This window comes from Aquarana catesbeiana, linkage group LG08 (assembly GCF_042186555.1).
Source record: "Aquarana catesbeiana isolate 2022-GZ linkage group LG08, ASM4218655v1, whole genome shotgun sequence".
NCBI lineage: Eukaryota > Metazoa > Chordata > Amphibia > Anura > Ranidae > Aquarana > Aquarana catesbeiana.
In genome coordinates, this window is record NC_133331.1 from 230,793,051 (window position 1) to 230,813,602 (window position 20,552).

General features: G+C 41.6%; 2 protein-coding genes across 15 annotated transcripts in view; one reads left to right on the forward strand and one right to left on the reverse strand.

Annotated features, from left to right (window-relative positions):
* LOC141106294 (C-X-C motif chemokine 11-1-like) overlaps positions 1–10,345 on the forward strand; it is a 49,815-nt gene extending 39,470 nt beyond the window's left edge. For both annotated transcript variants that reach the window (XM_073596953.1, XM_073596952.1), the window contains exons 3-4: positions 5,939–6,016; positions 10,041–10,345. In XM_073596953.1, the coding sequence (XP_073453054.1) occupies positions 5,939–6,016; positions 10,041–10,128 (166 nt within the window). In that variant the 3' untranslated portion in view covers positions 10,129–10,345. The remainder of the gene's footprint in view (positions 1–5,938; positions 6,017–10,040) is intronic.
* Positions 1–20,552, reverse strand: part of RASSF4 (Ras association domain family member 4) — a 683,776-nt gene that overhangs the window by 542,940 nt on the left and 120,284 nt on the right. For 7 of the 13 annotated variants that reach the window (XM_073596950.1, XM_073596935.1, XM_073596943.1 and 4 more), the window contains one exon: positions 7,058–7,095. The exons of the other annotated variants lie outside the window; for them this stretch is intronic. The gene's annotated coding sequence lies outside the window, so the exon portion shown is untranslated. The remainder of the gene's footprint in view (positions 1–7,057; positions 7,096–20,552) is intronic. 13 annotated transcript variants of the gene reach the window in all.

Below are 20,552 nucleotides of genomic sequence, written 5' to 3' on the forward strand. Positions count from 1 at the left end.
TATTGTTCTAAACACGAGAAAGATGCGCTACTTTACAGGCATACTAAGGACACCATCCAGGCACGATATTTAATTATAATAATAATATATTAATTTATTAATATTTCATTTTTATTGTTTCACTTTAAGTATTATTAAAATCACTGCTCCTGAAAAAACGGCCATTTTAAAAATGTATTTTTTGCATTGATACATGTCCCTTGGGGCAGGACCCAGGTCCCCGTACACTTTTTTGGCAAAAACTTGCATATAAGCCTTTAAAATGATCACTTTTGGTTTTTCATGTTAGTGTCCCATAGACTTTAACGGTGTTCCACGGCTTTTGAATTTCCCGCGAACACCGCATAATGTTCGCAGTTTGGCGAAAAGACGAACATCGGGCTCATCCCTAATGGTGGATAATGCAATCTGATACCACTCAAAAAAAATCTGGGTCACAATCCTGCACAATGTCCTTTTGTCTCTTTTGGTCAGTTGACCATGCTTATGCTTATCAGATCTATTTAGGGAGAAAGAAATGAATCGACCTTATAGACATAGCTAAAATGAAATAGCATGATCATGCATTGACCGAATGTCAGTTTTTAATCAATTCTTGATATGTATACATTTTTTATGTAAGTGTTTTTTGTCATGTTTTGTCATAAATAAAAATTTACTATTTCATTTTAACTATGCCCATAAAGTTCATTCATTCCCTTTTCCCTAAATAGGGCTTGATTAATTCATTAGGATGTGGCATGTTGCACATTTCTACTGTCCACAGTACCACCCTGTGAGGACAGTCCACAAATGATCTGCATTATGCTTATCAGATGACGTTTTCCTATTAACTGTATTTGCCGTTCTAACCTTTGATTCTGTACCTTGCAACATCACAAATAAATTGGCAACCTCAGTTCCAGAGGCAACAGCTAATCAGGCACCAACAATTTGCCCGCTAAAATTCAGTAAGCTCTGACAAGACTGTATTACTAGCAGCACGCGCAGTGAATGACGAAAGTGAGGCTTTCCACCCGTTATCTAGGTGTCTCATCACACAGTGGAAGCAAAAGAAGGTTAAATCACTTCCCCTTTAACAGAAAACATATCACTTTCACACCTGCAAATCTGTAATATCTAACTTCTGTTGAGCTTGAATCATAGCATAACCTAAACCATGCAGTCAAAAGGATACCACAAACAGTTCAGTGAAAAACACAAGTGAGGGTATGTATACAAAAATGTAGTTAAACATCTCTTGATGTACAGTTATATCATCATTTCAATGTCTATTTGAAAGGAAATGACACCAAGCATAAATGATGGATTAAAGTGGTTGTAAAGCAAGAAGGTTTTTTATCCTAATGCATTCTATCTCCACGAGTGTGTCAGCCGTCCGAGATTCTCCCTCCTGATTGGCTGAGACACAGCAGTGGTGCCATTGGCTGCAGCTGCTACCAATCAAAGTCAGCTAGCCAATCAGGGGAGAGAGCGGGCGAGCCGGGTCGGAGCTCCGTGTCTGAATGGACACAGGGAGCTGTGACTCGGCTCGGTTGCCCCCATAGCAAGCTGCTTGCGGTGGGGGGCACTGAACAGGAGGAAGGGGCCAGGATCACAGAAGAGGGACCCGAGAAGAGCGGGATCTGGGCTGCTCTGTGCAAATCCACTGCAACAGAACAGGTAAGTATGACATGTTTGTTTTCTTTTTTATAGGAAAAAAATGAGACTTTACAATCACTTTAAAACCAACAATGGTAATGTTCTGGAACAGGCAAGTCAGAGTCTAAATCTCAACCCAATAAAGAACTTGTTGTTGAACTTGGAAAAGGATGTTAACTCATAATCATCATTCAACCTAACCTAACCAGAGTAGTTTGCACAGAGGAAGAGGGAATATTATTTGTTTCCAGGTGTGCAAATCCTATCCTATTCACACAGACTCAGTTCTGCAATTGCTGCCAAATGTGTATCTACTAAATACTTTTTAGTATTTAATATGATTATTTTAAATAACTTGACATAGATCCGTTTTCACTCTCACATTAAAGAGTATATTTCTGCAAATCAGCAATAAATACATGAGTAACATTCACTGTGATTTTTTTCATGAACTCTTTCAGGAACAGTTTTGGGTTATATGGTTGTGAGCATCCCCCAATGAGTAGGAAACGTTTTGCTCAATTTGTGTCCATCACATGCAAAGTTGACTAAACAATGGAGCACAGAACTCCTAACTTTCCATATTATTTGTTTGTTCTATATGTTACGATAACAATAATAAATTCAGTAAGTGCCGGTTCACACAGGGGCGGCACGACTTGCAGGTCACCTCACCGAGGCGACCTGCACACGACTTCAGCGGCGACTTGCAAAACGACTTCTGTATAGAAGTCAATGCAAGTCGCCTGAAGTCGCCCCAAAAATACTACAGGAACCTTTTTCTAAGTCGGAGCGACTTGCGTCGCTCCTATTAGAACGGTTCCATAGTACAGAACGGGAGGCGACTTGTCAAGTCGCCCCTGTGTGAACTGGCACTAAAGCTATGCGGACAAATTGTTGCCATAGTCCAGAAGAGATAACTGGGTGCAAGTGTAAAAAGAATGCTTGTTTCCTTTCTGCTTTGTAAAAGTAATTTCAGCGCTATGGGAATTTTTGTTGTAGTAGGGGAAGCAACAGTCTCTGTGAAACCTAATTCTCTCCTATAATGTGAAGTAATACAAATAATGTTGCTAGCTTCTGATCTGCCATTACTAGCCCCTAGAAAGGAACCAACTGTATGCCGCATACTTTACAGTTCGTGAGTTCAGCTTTACCCAATGCTAGGAAGGACAGAGTGCTGCTTATCAACTTACAGTGCCTTGAAAAAGTATTCATACCCCTTGAAAATATTCCACATTTTGTCGTGTTACAACCAAAAACGTGAACGCATTTTATTGGGATTTTTTGTGATAGACCAATACAAAGTGGCACATAATTGTGAAGTGGAAGGAAAATGATAAATAGTTTTCAAAATTTTTTACAAATAAATATGTGAAAAGTATGGCGTGCATTTGTATTCAACCCCCCTGAGTCAATACTTTGTTTAACCACCTTTTGCTGCAATTACAGCGCAAGTCTTTTTGGGTATGTCTCTACCAGCTTTGCAAATCTAGATAGTGATAGTAGTAGTATAGTGATAGTGATTTTTGCCCATTCTTTTTCACAAAATTGTTTAAGCTCTGTTAGATTGGATGGAGAGTGTCTGTAAACAGCAATTGTCAAGTCTTGCCACAGATTCTCAATTGGATTTAGGACTGGACTTTGACTGGGCCATTCTAGCACATGAATATGCTTTGATCTAAACCATTCCATTGTAGCTTTGGCTGTATGTTTAGGGTTGTTTTCCTGCTGAAAGGTGAATCTCAAGTCTTTTGCAGACTCTAATGCTGCATACACACGATCGGACTTTACGGCATACTTGGTCCGGCGAACCTGAGTCCGTCGGACAATTCGATCGTGTGTGGGCTCCAACTGACTTTTTTTTCTCAAAAGTTTGACGGACTTAGATTTGAAACATGTTTCAAATCTGTCCAATGGACTCAAGTCCGGTCGAAAAAGTCCGCTCGTCTGTATGCTAGTCCGATGGACAAAAACCGACGCTAGGGCAGCTATTGGCTACTGGCTATGAACTTCCTTGTTTTAGTCTGGTCGTATGTCATCACGTACGAATCCATCGGACTTTGGTTTATCGTGTGTAGGCAAGTCCATTCATTCGGAAAGTCCGTCGGAAAGTCCTTAGAAAAGTCCGCCAGACAAAGTCTGCCGTAAAGTCCGCTCGTGTGTACGCGGCATTACAGGTTTTCTTCTAAGATTGCCCTGTGTTTGGCTCCATCCATCTTCCCATCAATTCTGACCAGCTTTTCTGTCCCTGCTGAAAAAAATGCGTCCCCACAACATGATGCTGCCACCACCATGTTTCACGGTTGGGATGGTCTGTTCAGAGTGATGTGCAGTGTTAGTTTTCAGCCACACGTAGCATTTTGCTTTTGAGACAAAAAGTTCAATTTTGGTCTCATCTGACCAGAGCACCTACATTCACATGTTTCCTTTGTCCCCAACATGGCTTCTCGCAAACTGCAAATGGGACTTCTTTTGGCTTTCAGCAATGGCTTTATCCTTGCCACTCTTCCATAAAGGCCAGATTTGTAGAATGTACGACTAATGGTTGTCCTGTGGACAGATTCTCCCACTCCTCGCCTGGCCTGTCAGTTTAGGTGGACGGTCATGTCTTGGTAGGTTTGCAGTTGTGCCATACTCTTTCCATTTTCGGATGATGGATTGAACAGTGCTTTGTGGGATGTTCAAAACTTGGAATATTTTTTTATAACCTAACCCTGCTTTAAACTTCTCCACAACTTTATCCCTGAATCCCTGGCCTTCATTATGCTATTTGTTCACTAAGGTTCTCTAACAAACCTCTAATGCCGCGTACACACGGTCAGAATTTCCGACAACAAATGATCGATGTGAGCTTGTTGTCGGAAATTACGACCGTGTGTAGGCTCCATCGGACATTTTCTGTCGGAATTTCCGACAACAAAAATTTGAGATTTGGATCTAAAATTTTCCGACAACAAAATCCGTTGTCGTAAATTCCGAGCGTGTGTAGACAATTTCGATGCACAAAATTCCACGCATGCTCGGAATCAAGCAGAAGAGCCGCACTGGCTATTGAACTTTAAGTTTCTCGGCTCGTCGTACGTCACCGCGTTCTTGATGTTTGGAATTTCTGACGACATTTGTATGACCATGTGTATGCAAGAAAAGTTTGAGCCAACATCCGTCGGAAAAAAATCCAGGATTTTGTTGTCGGAATGTCCGATTGTGTGTGTACGCAGCATAAGGGTTTCACAGAAAAGCTGTATTTATACTGAGATTAAATTACACACGGGTGGACTCTTTTTACTCTATTTACCAATTAGGTAACTTCTGAAGGCAATTGGTTCCACTAGATTTTAGTTAGGGGTTTTAGAGTAAAGGGGACTGAATACAAGTGCACGCCACACTTTCCCGATATTTAATTGTAAAAAAATTTCGAAACCATTTATCATTTTCCTTCTGTGATAGACCAACACAACACAAAGTGGCATATAACTATGAACAACTATGTGCCACTTTGTGTTGGTCTATCACATAAAATCCCAATAAAATAAATTTACGTTTTTGGTTGTAACATCACAAAATTTGGAACATTTCAAGGGGCATGAATACTTTTTAAAGGCACTGTAGTTGCCTAATGGGAAGGGAGCAACTGATGTCCCTTTTAGAAAGAGTAGATGATAAGAAAATGCCTGCTGAATATTTCTTACAATAAATGGTTTTGTTGTTAAATAGCAACTTTTTCACATTAATTTGGTTTTGCTAAATACTTGTTTTAGAGAATAGGTAATAGTTACCCATTCAGTCAAGTTTTTATTACTGTCTTTGTTGCTATTGGAAAGTCCTCTTCTCACCTTCTACCCCAGTGACTGATACCAACAGGATAGGAAAGAGAAATATGAGAACACATCAATAAATGGCTTGAGCTCTAATTTACTTCAATCATGCAAAAAAAAAAAAACAAACAAAAACAAAACAAAAAACCACTGTAGCTGCAAAGATAATTACTAAATTAGGAGGGGGACATGTTGATTTGCAAAATAAAATATAAACCATATTTAAAAACATAAGAAAAAAAATCCAAATTTTTCAAATCCAGAACAGAACTCTCTGTGGATACATTTGCTCATCTTCTCTAATTTAGCCCTGTATGTTCATTACACTATACCCTGACGCTAATAAATGCAACCACGTTCAAACTTCAACCTCGTAAATTTAAAAGGTGAACTAATACATTGATGAGTTAGTGAGAATCTCTAAAAATGTTTCTAGAGTTCACGTGAAATGATTATATAAAGTTTTTCTAAATATTTTTCAGAGTAACAGTGAATTCCACCCCCAAATGCATAGACCCTAATGATAAAGAAGGAAAGGTCATCATTTTTTGCTGGGGAAGGTGAGTATTACTTAAAATAAAAGTTAACAATTAAAGGAAAGTGTTGATTATTTTACCAAAAACCTTTATCACTTCAGGACAAATGAAAAACATTTGCAGATGCACCGATACAGAATATAGAAATATTCATACACATAAGGGTGTGTGAAAAAGATAATGATATGTAACAAGGTATGCAGAATCATGTTGGTTTATAAGGTAGTGTGCCGTTGGAATGTCAAAAGTGTTTTACATACTCTTTCCATGTCTATCCAGCAACCATCACTTGTACAGGGGGTCCCCGGGTTACAAACAAGATAGGGACTGTAGGTTTGTTCTTAAGTTGAATCTGTTTGTGAGTCGGAACAGGTACATTTTTTAAGTGTAGCTCCAGCCAAAAAATCTATTTTTAAGTTTTGTAGATAGCATAGGGAAGGGTTATCACCCCTGTAACATTTGTTTTGCTGTCTGTGCCCCTGTTCAGAAGATTTCACCTCACTTTCTGTCCCAATGACAATTGGATTTTGAAAATTTGGGGTTAATAGGGAAATAAGGATAGGTGATAAAGCATCAGTGGAGACACCTTTTACCCATATTAACTCTTACAGGAGTGAATTTCCCTTCCTAGTGGTAGATTTCCTCTCACTTCCTGTTGTCTCCCTCCGTTTGTAAGTAGGAGTCGTTTGTAAGTCGGATGTTTGTAAGTAGGGGACCCCCTGTATTACATTTCATCTTACAAAAAGCAACACAAACTTAACTCGTTAAAGTTAGCAAAATGACAGGAAATATTCAGCGCTGTCGCACTTTTAACCACTTAAGGACCGAGCCTCTTTCTGATATTTTTTGTTTACAGTTAAGATAGTTAAAAAGTCCTCTTCTCACCTCCTACCCCAGTGACTGATACCAACAGGATAGGAAAGAGAAATATGGGAACATATCAATAAATGGCTTGAGCTCTAATTTACTTCAATCATGCAAAAAAACAAACAAAAAAAAACAAAAACAAAACAAAAAAACACTGTAGCTGCAAAGATAATTACTGAATTGAAACTGGGTACTCACGTTTTTTGCCGTATTTGCGCAGCGGTCTTACAAGCGCACTTTTTTTGGAAAAAATAAGAAAACAGTAAAGTTAGCCCAATTTTTTTTATGTTGTGAAAGATAATGTTACGCCGAGTAAATTGATATCCAACATGTCATGCTTCAAAATTGTGCCCACTCGTGGAATGGCGACAAACTTTTACCCTTAAAAATCTCCATAGTCGATGTTTAAAAAAAATCTACAGGTTGCATATTTTGAGTTACAGAGGAGGTCTAGGGCTAGAATTATTGCTCTCGCCCTACCGATCGTGGCAATACCTCACATGTGTGGTTTGAACACTGTTTTCACATGCGCGCGCTACTCACGTATGCGTTTGCTTTTGCACACGAGCTCGTCGGGACGGGGCGCGTTTAAAAAAAAATTTTTTTTTTCTTATTTATTTTACCTTTACTTTTACACTGTTTTTTAAAAAAATAAAAAATTTGTCAATTTTAATCCTATTACAAGGAATGTAAAAATCCCTTGTAATAGAAAAAAAGCATGACAGAACTTCTTAAATATGAGATCTGGGGTCAAAAAGACCTCAGATCTCATATATACACTAAAATGCAATAAAAAATGTCATTTAAAAAAATAATTTAAATAAAATGGCCCTTTAAGAACTGTGGGCAGAAGTGACATTTTGACATCGTTTCCGCCCTGCATTGTTATGGAGACGGGTGGGGGCCATCTTCCCCTCACTCGTCTCCATACCTAACAGGAGCACGGCGGGAGGGGGGGGCCCTCTCCCGCCACTGATAAAAGTGATCTTGCGGCGAATCCGCCGCAGAGACCACTTTTATCTTGTAGCGAACCGCCCGCTGAAGAAGAGGATACCTGGGTTACGGCACCTAGCTGCTGTCATAACCATATCCTCCTTCAAACAGCCGACGTAAAACTGCGACGGGCGGTCCGTAAGTGGTTAATTACAATTGCGCGGTCATTCAAACACTGTACCCAAACTAAATTTTTATCATTTTTTTTAAGACAGATAGAGCTTTTTTTTGGTGGTATTCAAACGCCATTGGGTTTTTTATTTTCTGCTAAAAATACGAAAAAAAGACTGAAGATTTTGAAAAAAAAAAGTTTCTTAGTTTCTGGTAGAAAATCTTGTAAATAGGTAATTTTTCTCCTTCACTGATATGTGCTGATGAGGCTACATTGATAGGCACTGATAGGTTGCACAGATGGGCACTGATGAGGCAGCACTGATGGGCCCATGATGAGGTGGCAATGATGAAGAGGCATTAATATGCAGCACTAATGGGCACTGATAGACGGCACTGAATAGCACTGATAGGCGGCACTGTTGGGCACTGATATGTGGCACTGATGGGCATTGATAGGCAGCACTTATGGGTACTGATAGGCACTTATTGGTGGCACTGAAAGGCAGCACTGATTGGCATTCCTGATGGTCACTGATAGATATCCCTGATGGGCACTCATTGGCAGCACTGATGGCCACTAACTGGAATCACTGATGGGCACTCACTGGCATCACTGATGGGCACAGTTGGGGCTGCACTGGTAATCAGGGCACTGACAATCAGTAGCATATAACCGACATTTCCTTGTTTACATGTGATCAGCTGTGATTGGACACAGCTGAACACATGGGTAAAGAGCCCCATCATCAGCTCTTTACAGAGATCGGGGATGCCTGGGGACACAGCGTGCCACCAATCACCACACGCACCCACGGGCGCACAAGCGTGGCGAGAGTGGGACGACGTCATGGTGTCGGTTGTCTCCTGCACGGAGCGGCTTCAGAAAAGTTATGTATAACGACTTTTGCTTTACCGGGCTAGATAGGTTAGTCTTAGATTGTGGATGCAAGTAGATTTTGAGATTTTAGCTTTAGACAGAACTTCCACTTTAACTTTTAGGTAGCAATTACACCAGAGCAATCTGTTTCAGTGCCCTAACATGCATTAAGGTGCACTGCATTGAAGCTGGGCTCCAGCAATGATATATTTCGCATACTTACATTGGTCCAGCTTGGTGACATCGCCATCTCTCCGCTCCACCAGAAGCCTCTCAGTTATTACACATGCATACTTACATTGGACCATGATGGCCCAATGTAAGCATACTAAATATATTATCACTTGAATTCAGCTTTAAGGCAGCCTATTCATTAAAATTAGCCTTCCAATACATTACAACAGATGAAAAACCACACATGATATCTTGTTTTCAAAATGCAGTATACCACAAAACACAGTATTTGTATTGTTGTGCATTGCAGAGAATTAACCACCACAGTAGAATGCATTGGGGGTGCCATTCACAACAAATGGCACTGCAATGCACCACACAAAGAACAGGTATGTTATCACGTATTGTGGTAATGCACATTACCACATAACATTTTAAGCGTGCATTGCTACCATGCACATATGTGAATGGTCCCCCAGGAAATGTCAATATTTGCCTAAGGCCTCATGCACACTGGATGTTTTTCAGCTGCTCCTAGAGGTGTCTGGCAATTTTTTTCCTGCCTCTAAATACCCCTGCATTTTAGCCTATGTGTCCATGCACACATAGACTTTTAGAGTTTGGAAGCAGAAAAAAACCCACTGCTAGTGCATCCAGGAGCATCAGAGTTTTGGCAGAAAAAACGCTTGACGCTTCTAAATGCATGTTAACGCTAGGCGCTTTTAGCACTTGGACATTAATTCATTTTAATGACCAGAATAAATTATTACCAGCATCATGCTTTTGTTCTGCCAAAACGCTGTTGCCAGGAAGAAAGGAGGACTGGCAAAATGTCCTGTGTGCATGAACCTGAATGTCAGCTACCTGTATATCTGCAATCATAAATAGTTTTAATACTGAATATAACTTCTGCAAATTATTTTGTCATCACACGATCACTATGAGGTGTCCTGGTTCATAACCAGTTTTCTTTAGGAACATGCTGTAAATAAGGAATAATAACGTGGACTTTGTCTGTTTCAGGAGTGAAGGCAACACAAAAAAGGTGAAGAAGTGTGTAAAAAGAAAACTGAAGAAGGGCAACGAAAAAAAGAAAAAAGCAAAGAAATAAAGACTACAGCATATACAAAGTACCCACACATATAGTGCCTTGAAAACGTATTCAAACCCCTTGAAATTTTCCATTTTGTCATGTTACAACCAAAAACGTAAATGTATTTTATTGGGATTTTATGTTATAGACCAACACAAAGTGGCACATAATTGTGAAGTGGAAGGAAATAATAAATGGTTTTCAACATTTTTTACAAATAAATATCTGAAAAGTGTGGTGTGCATTTGTATTCAGCCCCCTTTACTCTGATACCTCTAACTAAAATCTAGTGGAACCAATTGCCTTCAGAAGTCACCTAATTAGTAAATAGAGTCCACCTGTGTGTAATTTAATCTCAGTATAAATACAGCTGTTCTGTGAAGCCCTCAGAGGTTTGTTAGAGAACCTTAGTGAACAAACAGCATCATGAAGGCCAAGGAACCCTCCAGAAAGGTCATGGATAAAGTTGTGGAGAAGTTTAAAGCAGGGTTAGGTAATAAAAAAAATCCCAAACTTTGAACATCTCAGGGAGCACTGTTCAATCCACCATCCTAAAATGGAAAGAGTGTGGCACAACTGCAAACCTACCAAGACATGGCCGTCCACCTAAACTGACAGGCCAGGCAAGGAGAGCATCAATCAGAGAAGGAGCCAAAAGGTCCATGGTAACTCTGGAGGAGCTGCAGAGATCCACAGCTCAGGTGGGAGAATCTGTCCACAGGACAACTATTAGTCGTGCACTCCACAATTCCGGCCTTTATGGAAGAGTGGCAAGAAGAAAGCCATTGTTGAAGAAAGCCAAAAGAAGTACTGTTTGCAGTTTGCGAGAAGCCATGTGGGGGACACAGAAAACATGTGGAAGAAGGTGCTCTGGTCATATGAGACCAAAATTGAACTTTTTGGCCTAAAAGCAAAACGTTATGTGTGGCAGAAAACTAACACTGCACATTACCCTGAGCACACCATCCCCACCGAAAAACATGGTGGTGGCAGCATCATGTTGTGGGGATGCTTTTCTTCAGCAGGGACAGGGAATCTGGTCAGAGTTGATGGGAAGATGGATGGAGCCAAATACAGGGCAGTCTTAGTCGAAAACCTCTTGGAGTCTGCAAAAGACTTAAGACTGCGGCGGAAGTTCACCTTCCAGCAGGACAATGACCCTAAACATACAGTCAGAGATACAATGGAAGGATTTATTATTATTATACGCGATTTATATAGTGCCAACAGTTTACGCATCGCTTTACAATGTATAGGGGGGACAACACAATTATAGTACAGTTCAATACAAAAGGTACAGGAGGACCCTGCTCATAGAGCTTACATTCTAAAGGGAGGGGGTGGTGGTACAAAAGGTAATAGCTGCAGAGAATGATTTGATGGGGGTGGCTTTAGGATTTAGATCAAAGCACAGTTATAATCAAGTGAAACCCACCCACCTGGGTGGAGAAAAAGTGCTCCTAGCCCAAAATATGATTAATTTGAAAAATTGCTCCCAAGGGCCTATAAGCAGCTAGAAAAAATTGGACTAAATAGAATATATCAAAAAAAGTTCTTTATTGCGTACAGATATATGAAAAAAACACAATTTTAAAACTACGTGAGCTCTGGTATGCAAAGTATCCAGACATGAGATGTCAATGTTACAAATGCAAATAGCAAAAAAGAGTTTCCTAGCACTAAATGTTATTGCTCAGAGAAGAGCCCCGGTTTTGTTTCGATCGTATATTGTTTTGATCTTCCTCAGGGGGATGAAGACATCTAATATCACAAAACATATCAAGGTTATGGCATTCTAAATGAAGAAGTGTACATATATGGACACATTGTCCAATTGATTTAGCCATTGCTTGATCAAAACTTTTTTTTCATACCTTCAAAATGAAATATCGTGCATGACCAGAGTCGATTAAAAACATATAGACGGGGTAGTTTCCAGGTGGTAACCTGTCCAAGGAGTATGGAACGGGCCCACACTATCCCTTGGAAAGTCACAAAGACTAAATGTGAGACAAAGGGAAAGGGAGCACAGACATAACTGCAACACAGACAGCATGGTTGAATGGAGGTAGTTGTGTATTCAATTAAAAAAAAAATAATAATAAAAAATGTATCTCTGTGTATTCTATGTTTATGGCTTACCCATAAGTGGACTTAGATGGAAAATAACATTCAAATCACAGCTGACACTGATGGGAATTCTTTCAACAGTATATATGTATGTATGTATATATCCCACTATCAGGTAAAAAGGGAAAAGAAAAGAACCACATAATGATTGACAATTTGATATGTGGTTCTTTTCTTTTCCCTTTTTCTCTGATAGTGGGAAATATACCTACATACGTAGAAAGAATTCCCATCACTGTCAGCTGTGATTTGAATGTTATTGCCATCTAAGGGCACTTATGGGTAAGCCATAAACATAGGATGGACAGAGATACATTTGTTATTATTATTTTTTAATTGAATACAAAACCATCTCTATTCAACCATTCTGTCTGTGTTGCAGGTATGTCTGTGCTCCCTTTCCCTTTGTCTCACATTTAGTCTGTGTGACTCTCCATGGGATAGTGCGGGCCCGTTCCATACTCCTTGGACAGATTACCACCTGGAAACTACCCCACCTATATAATTTTATTTGACTCTGGTTATGCACGATATTTCAATTTGAAGGTATAAAAAAAAGTTTTGATTAAACAATGGCTAAATCAATTGGAGCATGTGTCCATATATGTAGACTTCTTCATTTAGAATGCCATAACCTTGATATGTTTTGTGATATTGGATTCCTTCATCCCCCTGAGGAAGATCAGAACAATATATGATCAAAACGCGTTGGAGCTCTTCTCTGAGCAATAGCATTTAGTGTTAAGAAACTCTTTTTTTTGCTATTTGAATTTGTAACATTGACATCTCATGTTTGGATACAATGCATGCCAGAGCTCATGTAGTTTTTAATTTGTATGTTTTTTTCATATACTCTATCTGTACGCAATAAAGCATTTTTGTGATATATTCTATTCAGTCCAAGTTTTTCTAGCTCTCTTTAGGCCCTTGGGAGCAATTTTTCTAATTATTCATGTGTTAGAATGGCCCAGTCAAAGTTCAGACCTAAATCCAATTGAGAATCTGTGGCAAGACGTGTTGAAAATTATTGTTCACAGAAGCTCTCCATTCGGACACAGCTTGAGCTATTTTGCAAAGAAGAATGGGCAAAACTTTCACTCTCTAGATCTGCAAAGTTGATAGAGACATACCCCCCAAAAAAATTGCAGCTGTAAATGCAGCGAAAAGTGGTTCTACAAAGTATTGACTCAGAGGGGCTGAATATAAATGCATGCCACACTTTTCAGATATTTATTTGAAAATAAAATTCATAACAGTTTATCATTTTCCTTCCACTTCATATATATATATGTGCCACTTTGTGTTGGGCTATCACCTACAATCCCAATAAAATACATTTACATTTTTTGGTTGTAACATGACAAAATGTGTACAATTTCAAGGGGTATGAATACTTTTTCAAGGAACTGTATGATAACATTTTCTTTATTTTATTAAGTGCATTTAAACTAATAGAACTAATAACAGCACTACCTTCGAGCACATATGCGGTCAAGGACCCCATCAACTACATTTAATATCCTCCATCCATCGTATCCTCCATGAGTTGACACCTCTTACTGAGACCACACATCATTATATGGGAAAATGGTCCCAATTTTCCAATTCAGATATGGGATAAGATTTGGTCTTTCCAAGGACTTGTTTCCAAGTCTTCCAAGTGTGTGACCCAACGGGAGACTTCTATGAAAATTCTTATGTTTTGGTACAGAACCCCTGATGTTATTCATAAATATGTTCCTTCAGTCTCGCCTCGCTGTTGGCATTGCGGGACTGACACGGGTTCCTTATTCCATATATTCTGGCAATGTTCAATGATACAACCTTTTTGGGGTGAGGTGAGGCTCCTGATACAGAAAGTGTTGGATAAATCTCTCCCACTCGACCCCTTACATTATTTGTTGGGCCTTCCTTTCCCTGGCTTAACCAAAAGAGCCAACCGGCTTCTTTCTTATATACTACTGGCTGCCAAATGACTCATTCCCCTGTGTTGGCTGTCCAACGCCCCTCCTCCTTGGCCCAAATTTTTACAACTAGTGGCTGATATCCGGAGGATGGAATATCTAACGGCCTGAGTACATGACACTATCCCCCAATTTGAAAAACTGTGGGAATTCTGGGATAGGTCGGAATTTGGGACCTCTATGCCAAATACCATTTCTTAAACTTTTACTGGCATAGGTCTTCCATGTGATCATGCTGTTCCACCCCCCACTTACTCCATTTTCACATATGTTATTTAGAATGTATTATTCCGTACCACATATCCTCCATGGAATCTGTGTTCTTTCTTTTATGTGATTAACTTATGGTTTTGATCCTGCACTTCTATTTTCGGATTGTTTATTTTGTATATCATGGACATATTGTGCAGAGCGCTCCTGCGCTCTGTAATTGTGAATTCTGTTCATATGTACTTATTCTATTTTGATACCAAGATGTTTTCAATAACTTTATATTCTATATTGTACAACAATGCTATACTTGTTCACTTTAAAATATAAAAAATCTAATAAAAATACAATTAAAAAAAAAAAGAACTAATAACAGTATATGTTTTATTCCTTTTTTGTACCTGGAAAGAAAAGGCAAATGCACTAACTGCCATAAATCTATAAACTCAACAAATGAAACTGAAGTATTACCATGTATGAAAATGGGCTGCAGGTTAGCAAAATATGCATTTAACACGTTTCACCTATTAAGTATTAGGTAACATAGATAAGTGTCACCAATACTTAAAATTGTAAAAAAAAAAAATTAACCTTAAACACAATTTGCCTACTTTGTAGTAAAATGAGATCTCGGCCACCTTTGAAAGTTCCCACTCCTCCTGTTATGATGTCACACAGAGGTAATTTTCTAAATATTCACCACAAATTATTAAATAAATAAATCATATTATTAAATAAATAAATCAGGTAAAGTGGATCCCACCTTAAAGTATATGTAAACCCTCACCTTGTAAAACAACCCATACTGTTTAAAATAAAAATGAAAGGCAAACTATTTGTGTATAGATTAAAAAAAACAAAAACTTTATAAGTACCCCCCCCCTTTTTTTTTTAATAAGTGATCGCATACTCTCTGTTCACAGCTGCATAGTGAGGTGTGATGGTGGTGAAACAGCAGCAAACTGGTCTTCCCAGTAAATGGCTGTGCAAAGGGGGGGGAGTGTCAGCACAAGTTTCATTGGAAGAGAGCAGACTGAGCTCCCAGAACAGCCAGAGAACCCCCCCCCCCAACTGACAATGCTGCTGTCCAAAGGTCCCCATGTGCTCCTTCAACCAGAGTGGGGACGGTGTGTTATTGGCCAGATCACCAGGTAAAAGCAGAGGGGAAAAGCCTAAAAAAATCCCATCTGATGATTGGTAAACTGCAATATATCACATTTTTGGTTTTGGGTTTAATACCGCTTTAAGAACAATACTCCTACCTACTGAGTCTTCAAGAAACATATGAGACAGATCTAGGGTTTAACTCTCCAGCATCTTTTATAAACCGAAATATTAATTATGAGTAGACTATTGCTTAAGGATTCCTCCAGTCTAGTAAATCTCCAAAATAAAAGTAAAAGACAGCCTCAACTGAAGTTGATTGCATATGTAGAATAGAGGTACCATCATCCAGGTAATACTAGAAAGTGGGGGAAGGAGACCAGTCCTCTACTAGTCTCCAAAAGGCAAAAGGAATGGACTATCTCAGTACCAATTGGACACGATACACATAAAATAAAATAAAGCTTTTTATTTAGACATATGAATAAAAGCAGGCTATCCAAATACAAATAGGAGCAATATTTGTTCATACAAAAACAATATTAAAATACAAGCTGTCGGTACATGAGTGTCACTAATCCCTAGTCTCCTCCAATGAGGAGACAAGAGCCATAGTGGGTCCTCACAGGACATATACTCCTCTACATGTTTTGCGTAATTCCACCGCTTCATCAGTAGGATACTGTCTGAAATGAAGTAGCAAAATGTACATAATAGTCAAAAAAAAAGAAACATAAACATAGAAAAATTACAAGCAATAAATGGGGAAATTTGAAACACAGGCATTTACCCATAAACCAACATATACAGTAGGGCCAAGGTCGGGGCACCTGTTAGGTTTGAGTTTACCTGCTGGTGGCACTGTGCTGTTCTGGGCTGTTTGCTGCAGCTCCAGTGTCCACCAGCAGGTGTCTCCAAGGAGCCAGCAGGCTGTAGTATTAGTGACATTAGTGTTCACCTGCAGGTGATCTACTTAAGGCTGCTCCTCCCTTCCCCCGGCGTGTCACAATTCTGATCCCTTCCTTGCTGCCTGTTGTTCCTGATGCTTAGCCTGATCCAGTCTGCACCCTCTGCCTTGCTCCTGCCTTCCTTTGCTCAGTACCCAGTCGTGGCCCCCCCTACCTTGTATCCCTGCATTCCTATCTGTACCTTGTATATAGTTGTAATTAGTCTTTCATTTTGTTGGTTAGCGATTTTGTCAGTGGGGTTGGTTCTTGTGGTTGGGTTTGTTCATGTTTATTTTTGCTGTGTTCATTGTTTGCTGTGTTTCATTGTAAATAAATATCACTTTAAGGATATATACTTTGTTTGGTCTTCGTTCCTAGGTGTAGGATCTCCTTGTCGTTGTTCCTAGGTGTCTAGTCTCCTTGTCGTTGATTCCTGACATAATCATGATGCCCACTAACAACCAGATCAGCTACACTTGGGAACTGAGAGTGAAGGTTATTTGTCATGTGCAGCTTGCAGTAGGAGATAAAAATTTGTGTCTTTCACTTTGGCAGAATCTCACTGAGGAGGAGCTGTTGGGAAGCATTCTGACAGCACATGCTTTAGCACATGCTTTAGCTGTTGAGGGCAGATTCTCCCTTAGTAACGTGCAACCCTTGATTCAGGTCTGTTCTGATCTATTATCTCTGGTTATCTCTCAGGGCCATGATATTTTCACTCCTCCATTTGATATACTTCAGGCTGGATTTTTGGGATGGTTGCTGAAACATTGTGCAGGTTCTTTTTTCCAGCAGTATTCAGCCTATTCACAACAGGTGGTGTTGGATTGTATTGCTTCTGTGCACTGTTTAATTGAGTAATGTGAGCAAGGTAGAGATAAACTAACTTTAGTTCACCCTCTGCTACAAGCTTGGTCAGAGATCATATCCCCAGTACTAGATGAGTCACATAAGGTCAGATCTGCTGCTAAAAATCAAGAATCTCTTCCTCTGTTACCCTTAGCAACCTCTGCTGTTACTGTGTTCCTTACCTCCTGTAGATCAGTATCCTGCCAACAGTAATCAAATTTCCTCTGTATGCAATCCATTGAAAGCTCCCCCTGCAGTACCGTTACCCATAGCAACGTCTCAGGCCTCTTCCTGTATTTCTGCTACTCTTCCTTCTAGTCTCCCTGGTACTGTTACTACCTTTCCATCAGCAGTACACTCTGGTCAGCACAATGCAACTACATGCAGGACTCCAGTATCCAAGCCCAAAAAGAAACAAAACTTTTCTCCTGCTCTTACAACTCTACCCCAATCTGTGTTGCCTGCTGATGGTTTCCAGTCCATGCTGATGACTGCTGCCGATGCGATCCAGTCCTCCTCCATGCTGATGACTGCTACTGATGCGATCCAATCCTCCATGCTGATGACTGCTACTGATGCGATCCAATCCTCCATGCTGATGCCGGCTGCCAATGTGATCCAATCCTCCTCCATGATGATGACTGCTGCTTATGGTGTCTCCTCCATGTTGCCACTTGCCTATGATGTCCATGCCTCCCCCATGTTGCCACCTGCTGATGGTGTCCATGCCTCCCCTATGTTGCCGCCTGCTGATGGTGTCCATGCCTCCTCCATGTTACCCCCTGCTGATGGTGTCCATGCCTTCTCCATGTTGCTGCATGCTGATGGTGTCCATGTCTCCCCCATGTTGCCGCCAGCTGATGGTGTCCATGCCTCCTCCATGTTGCCCCCTACTGATGGTGTCCATGCCTCCCCCATGTTGATGCCTGCTGATGGTGTCCACGCCTCCCCCATGTTGCCGCCTGCTGATGGTGTCCATGCCTCCTCCATGTTACCCCCTGTTGATGGTGTCCATGCCTCCTCCATATTGCTGCATGCCTATGATGTCCATGCCTCCTCCATGTTGCTGCATGCTGATGGTGTCCATGTCTCCCCCATGTTGCCGCCAGCTGATGGTGTCCATGCCTCCTCCATGTTGCCCCCTACTGATGGTGTCCATGCCTCCCCCATGTTGACGCCTGCTGATGGTGTCCATGCCTCCCCCATGTTGCCGCCTGCTGATGGTGTCCATGCCTCCTCCATGTTACCCCCTGTTGATGGTGTCCATGCCTCCTCCATATTGCTGCATGCCTATGATGTCCATGCCTCCTCCATGTTGCTGCTTGCTGATGGTGTCCATGTCTCCCCCATGTTGCCGCCAGCTGATGGTGTCCATGCCTCCTCCATGTTGCCCCCTACTGATGGTGTCCATGCCTCCCCCATGTTGCCGCCTGCTGATGGTGTCCATGCCTCCTCCATGTTACCCCCTGCTGATGGTGTCCATGCCTCCTCCATATTGCTGCATGCCTATGATGTCCATGCCTCCTCCATGTTGCTGCTTGCTGATGGTGTCCATGTCTCCCCCATGTTGTCGCCAGCTGATGGTGTTCATGCCTCCCCCATGTTGCCCCCTACTGATGGTGTCCATGCCTCCCCCAATGTTGCCACCTGCTGATGGTGTCCATGCCTCCCCCATGTTGCCACCTGCTGATGGTGTCCATGCCTCCCCCATGTTGCTGCCTGCTGATGGTGTCCATGCCTCCTCCATGTTACCCCCTGCTGATGGTGTCCATGCCTCCTCCATATTGCTCCATGCCTATGATGTCCATGCCTCCTCCATGTTGCTGCTTGCTGATGGTGTCCATGTCTCCCCCATGTTGCCGCCAGCTGATGGTGTCCATGCCTACCTCCATGTTGCCCCCTACTGATGGTGTCCATGCCTCCCCCATGTTGCCACCTGCTGATGGTGTCCATGCCTCCCCCCTGTTGCCCCCTGCTGATGGTGTCCATGCCTCCTCCATATTGCTGCATGCCTATGATGTCCATGCCTCCTCCATGTTGCTGCTTGCTGATGGTGTCCATGTCTCCCCCGTGTTGCCGCCAGCTGATGGTGTCCATGTCTCCCCCGTGTTGCCGCCAGCTGATGGTGTCCATGCCTCCTCCATGTTGCCCCCTACTGATGGTGTCCATGCCTCCCCCATGTTGCCCCCTACTGATGGTGTCCATGCCTCCCCCATGTTACCCCCTGCTAATGGTGTCTATGCCTCCTCCATGTTGCTGATGGTGTCCATGTCTCCCCCATGTTGCCGCCAGCTGATGGTGTCCATGCCTCCTCCATGTTGCCCCCTACTGATGGTGTCCATGCCTCCTCCATATTGCTGCATGCCTATGGTGTCCATGCCTCCTCCATGTTGCTGCCTGCTGATGGTGTCCATGCCTCCTCCATGTTGCTGCCTGCTGATGGTGTCCATGCCTCCTCCATGCTGCCGTCTGTTGCCAAGCTTGCTGCGGCTGGTTCCTGGGCTGCTCCGCTATACTATACTGGTTCCTGGGCTGCTACCCAGCCTGATGTGCCTGCTGCCAAGCCTGTTGAGCTGGTGCCTGTTGCCTAGCCTGACTATGCTGAGCCCTGGGCCGCTACCCCCCTGGACTATGCTGATTCCGCCCCCCCAGACTATACTGATTCCGGGGCCGCCAACCCCCCCCTGACTATGCTGATTCCGGGGTCTCCACCCTGCTGGACTATGCTGATTCCTGGGCTGCCGCCCAGCTGGACTCTGCCAAGTCATTACTTGCTGTTAAGCTGGACTCTGTTGCTACTTCATTTCAGACACTATACTCCTGATGAAGCAGTAGAATTCCACAAAACATGTAGAGGAGTACATGTCATGTGGGGACCCACTATGCCTTTTGTCTCCTCTAGGGACTAGGGATTAGTGAGACTCATGTACTGACAGTTGGTATTTTAATATTGGTTTTTGTATGTCTAAATAAAAAGCTTTATTTTATGTGTATCTTGTCCAATTGGTACTGAGATAGTCCATGCCTTTTAGAGACCAAAAGAAAAGTAAGTGCTTTTCTGTTGTCTGTCATACAACAAAATCTTTGACATATGGGTTGATTTACTAAAGGCAAATCCTCTGTGCACTGCAAGTGCAGTCGCTGTAGATCTGAGGGGAAGCTCTGAAATTGGGGGAAGCTCTGCTGATTTCTATCACCCATTCATGTACAAGCAAAAATGCTGTTTTTTCTTTTCCTT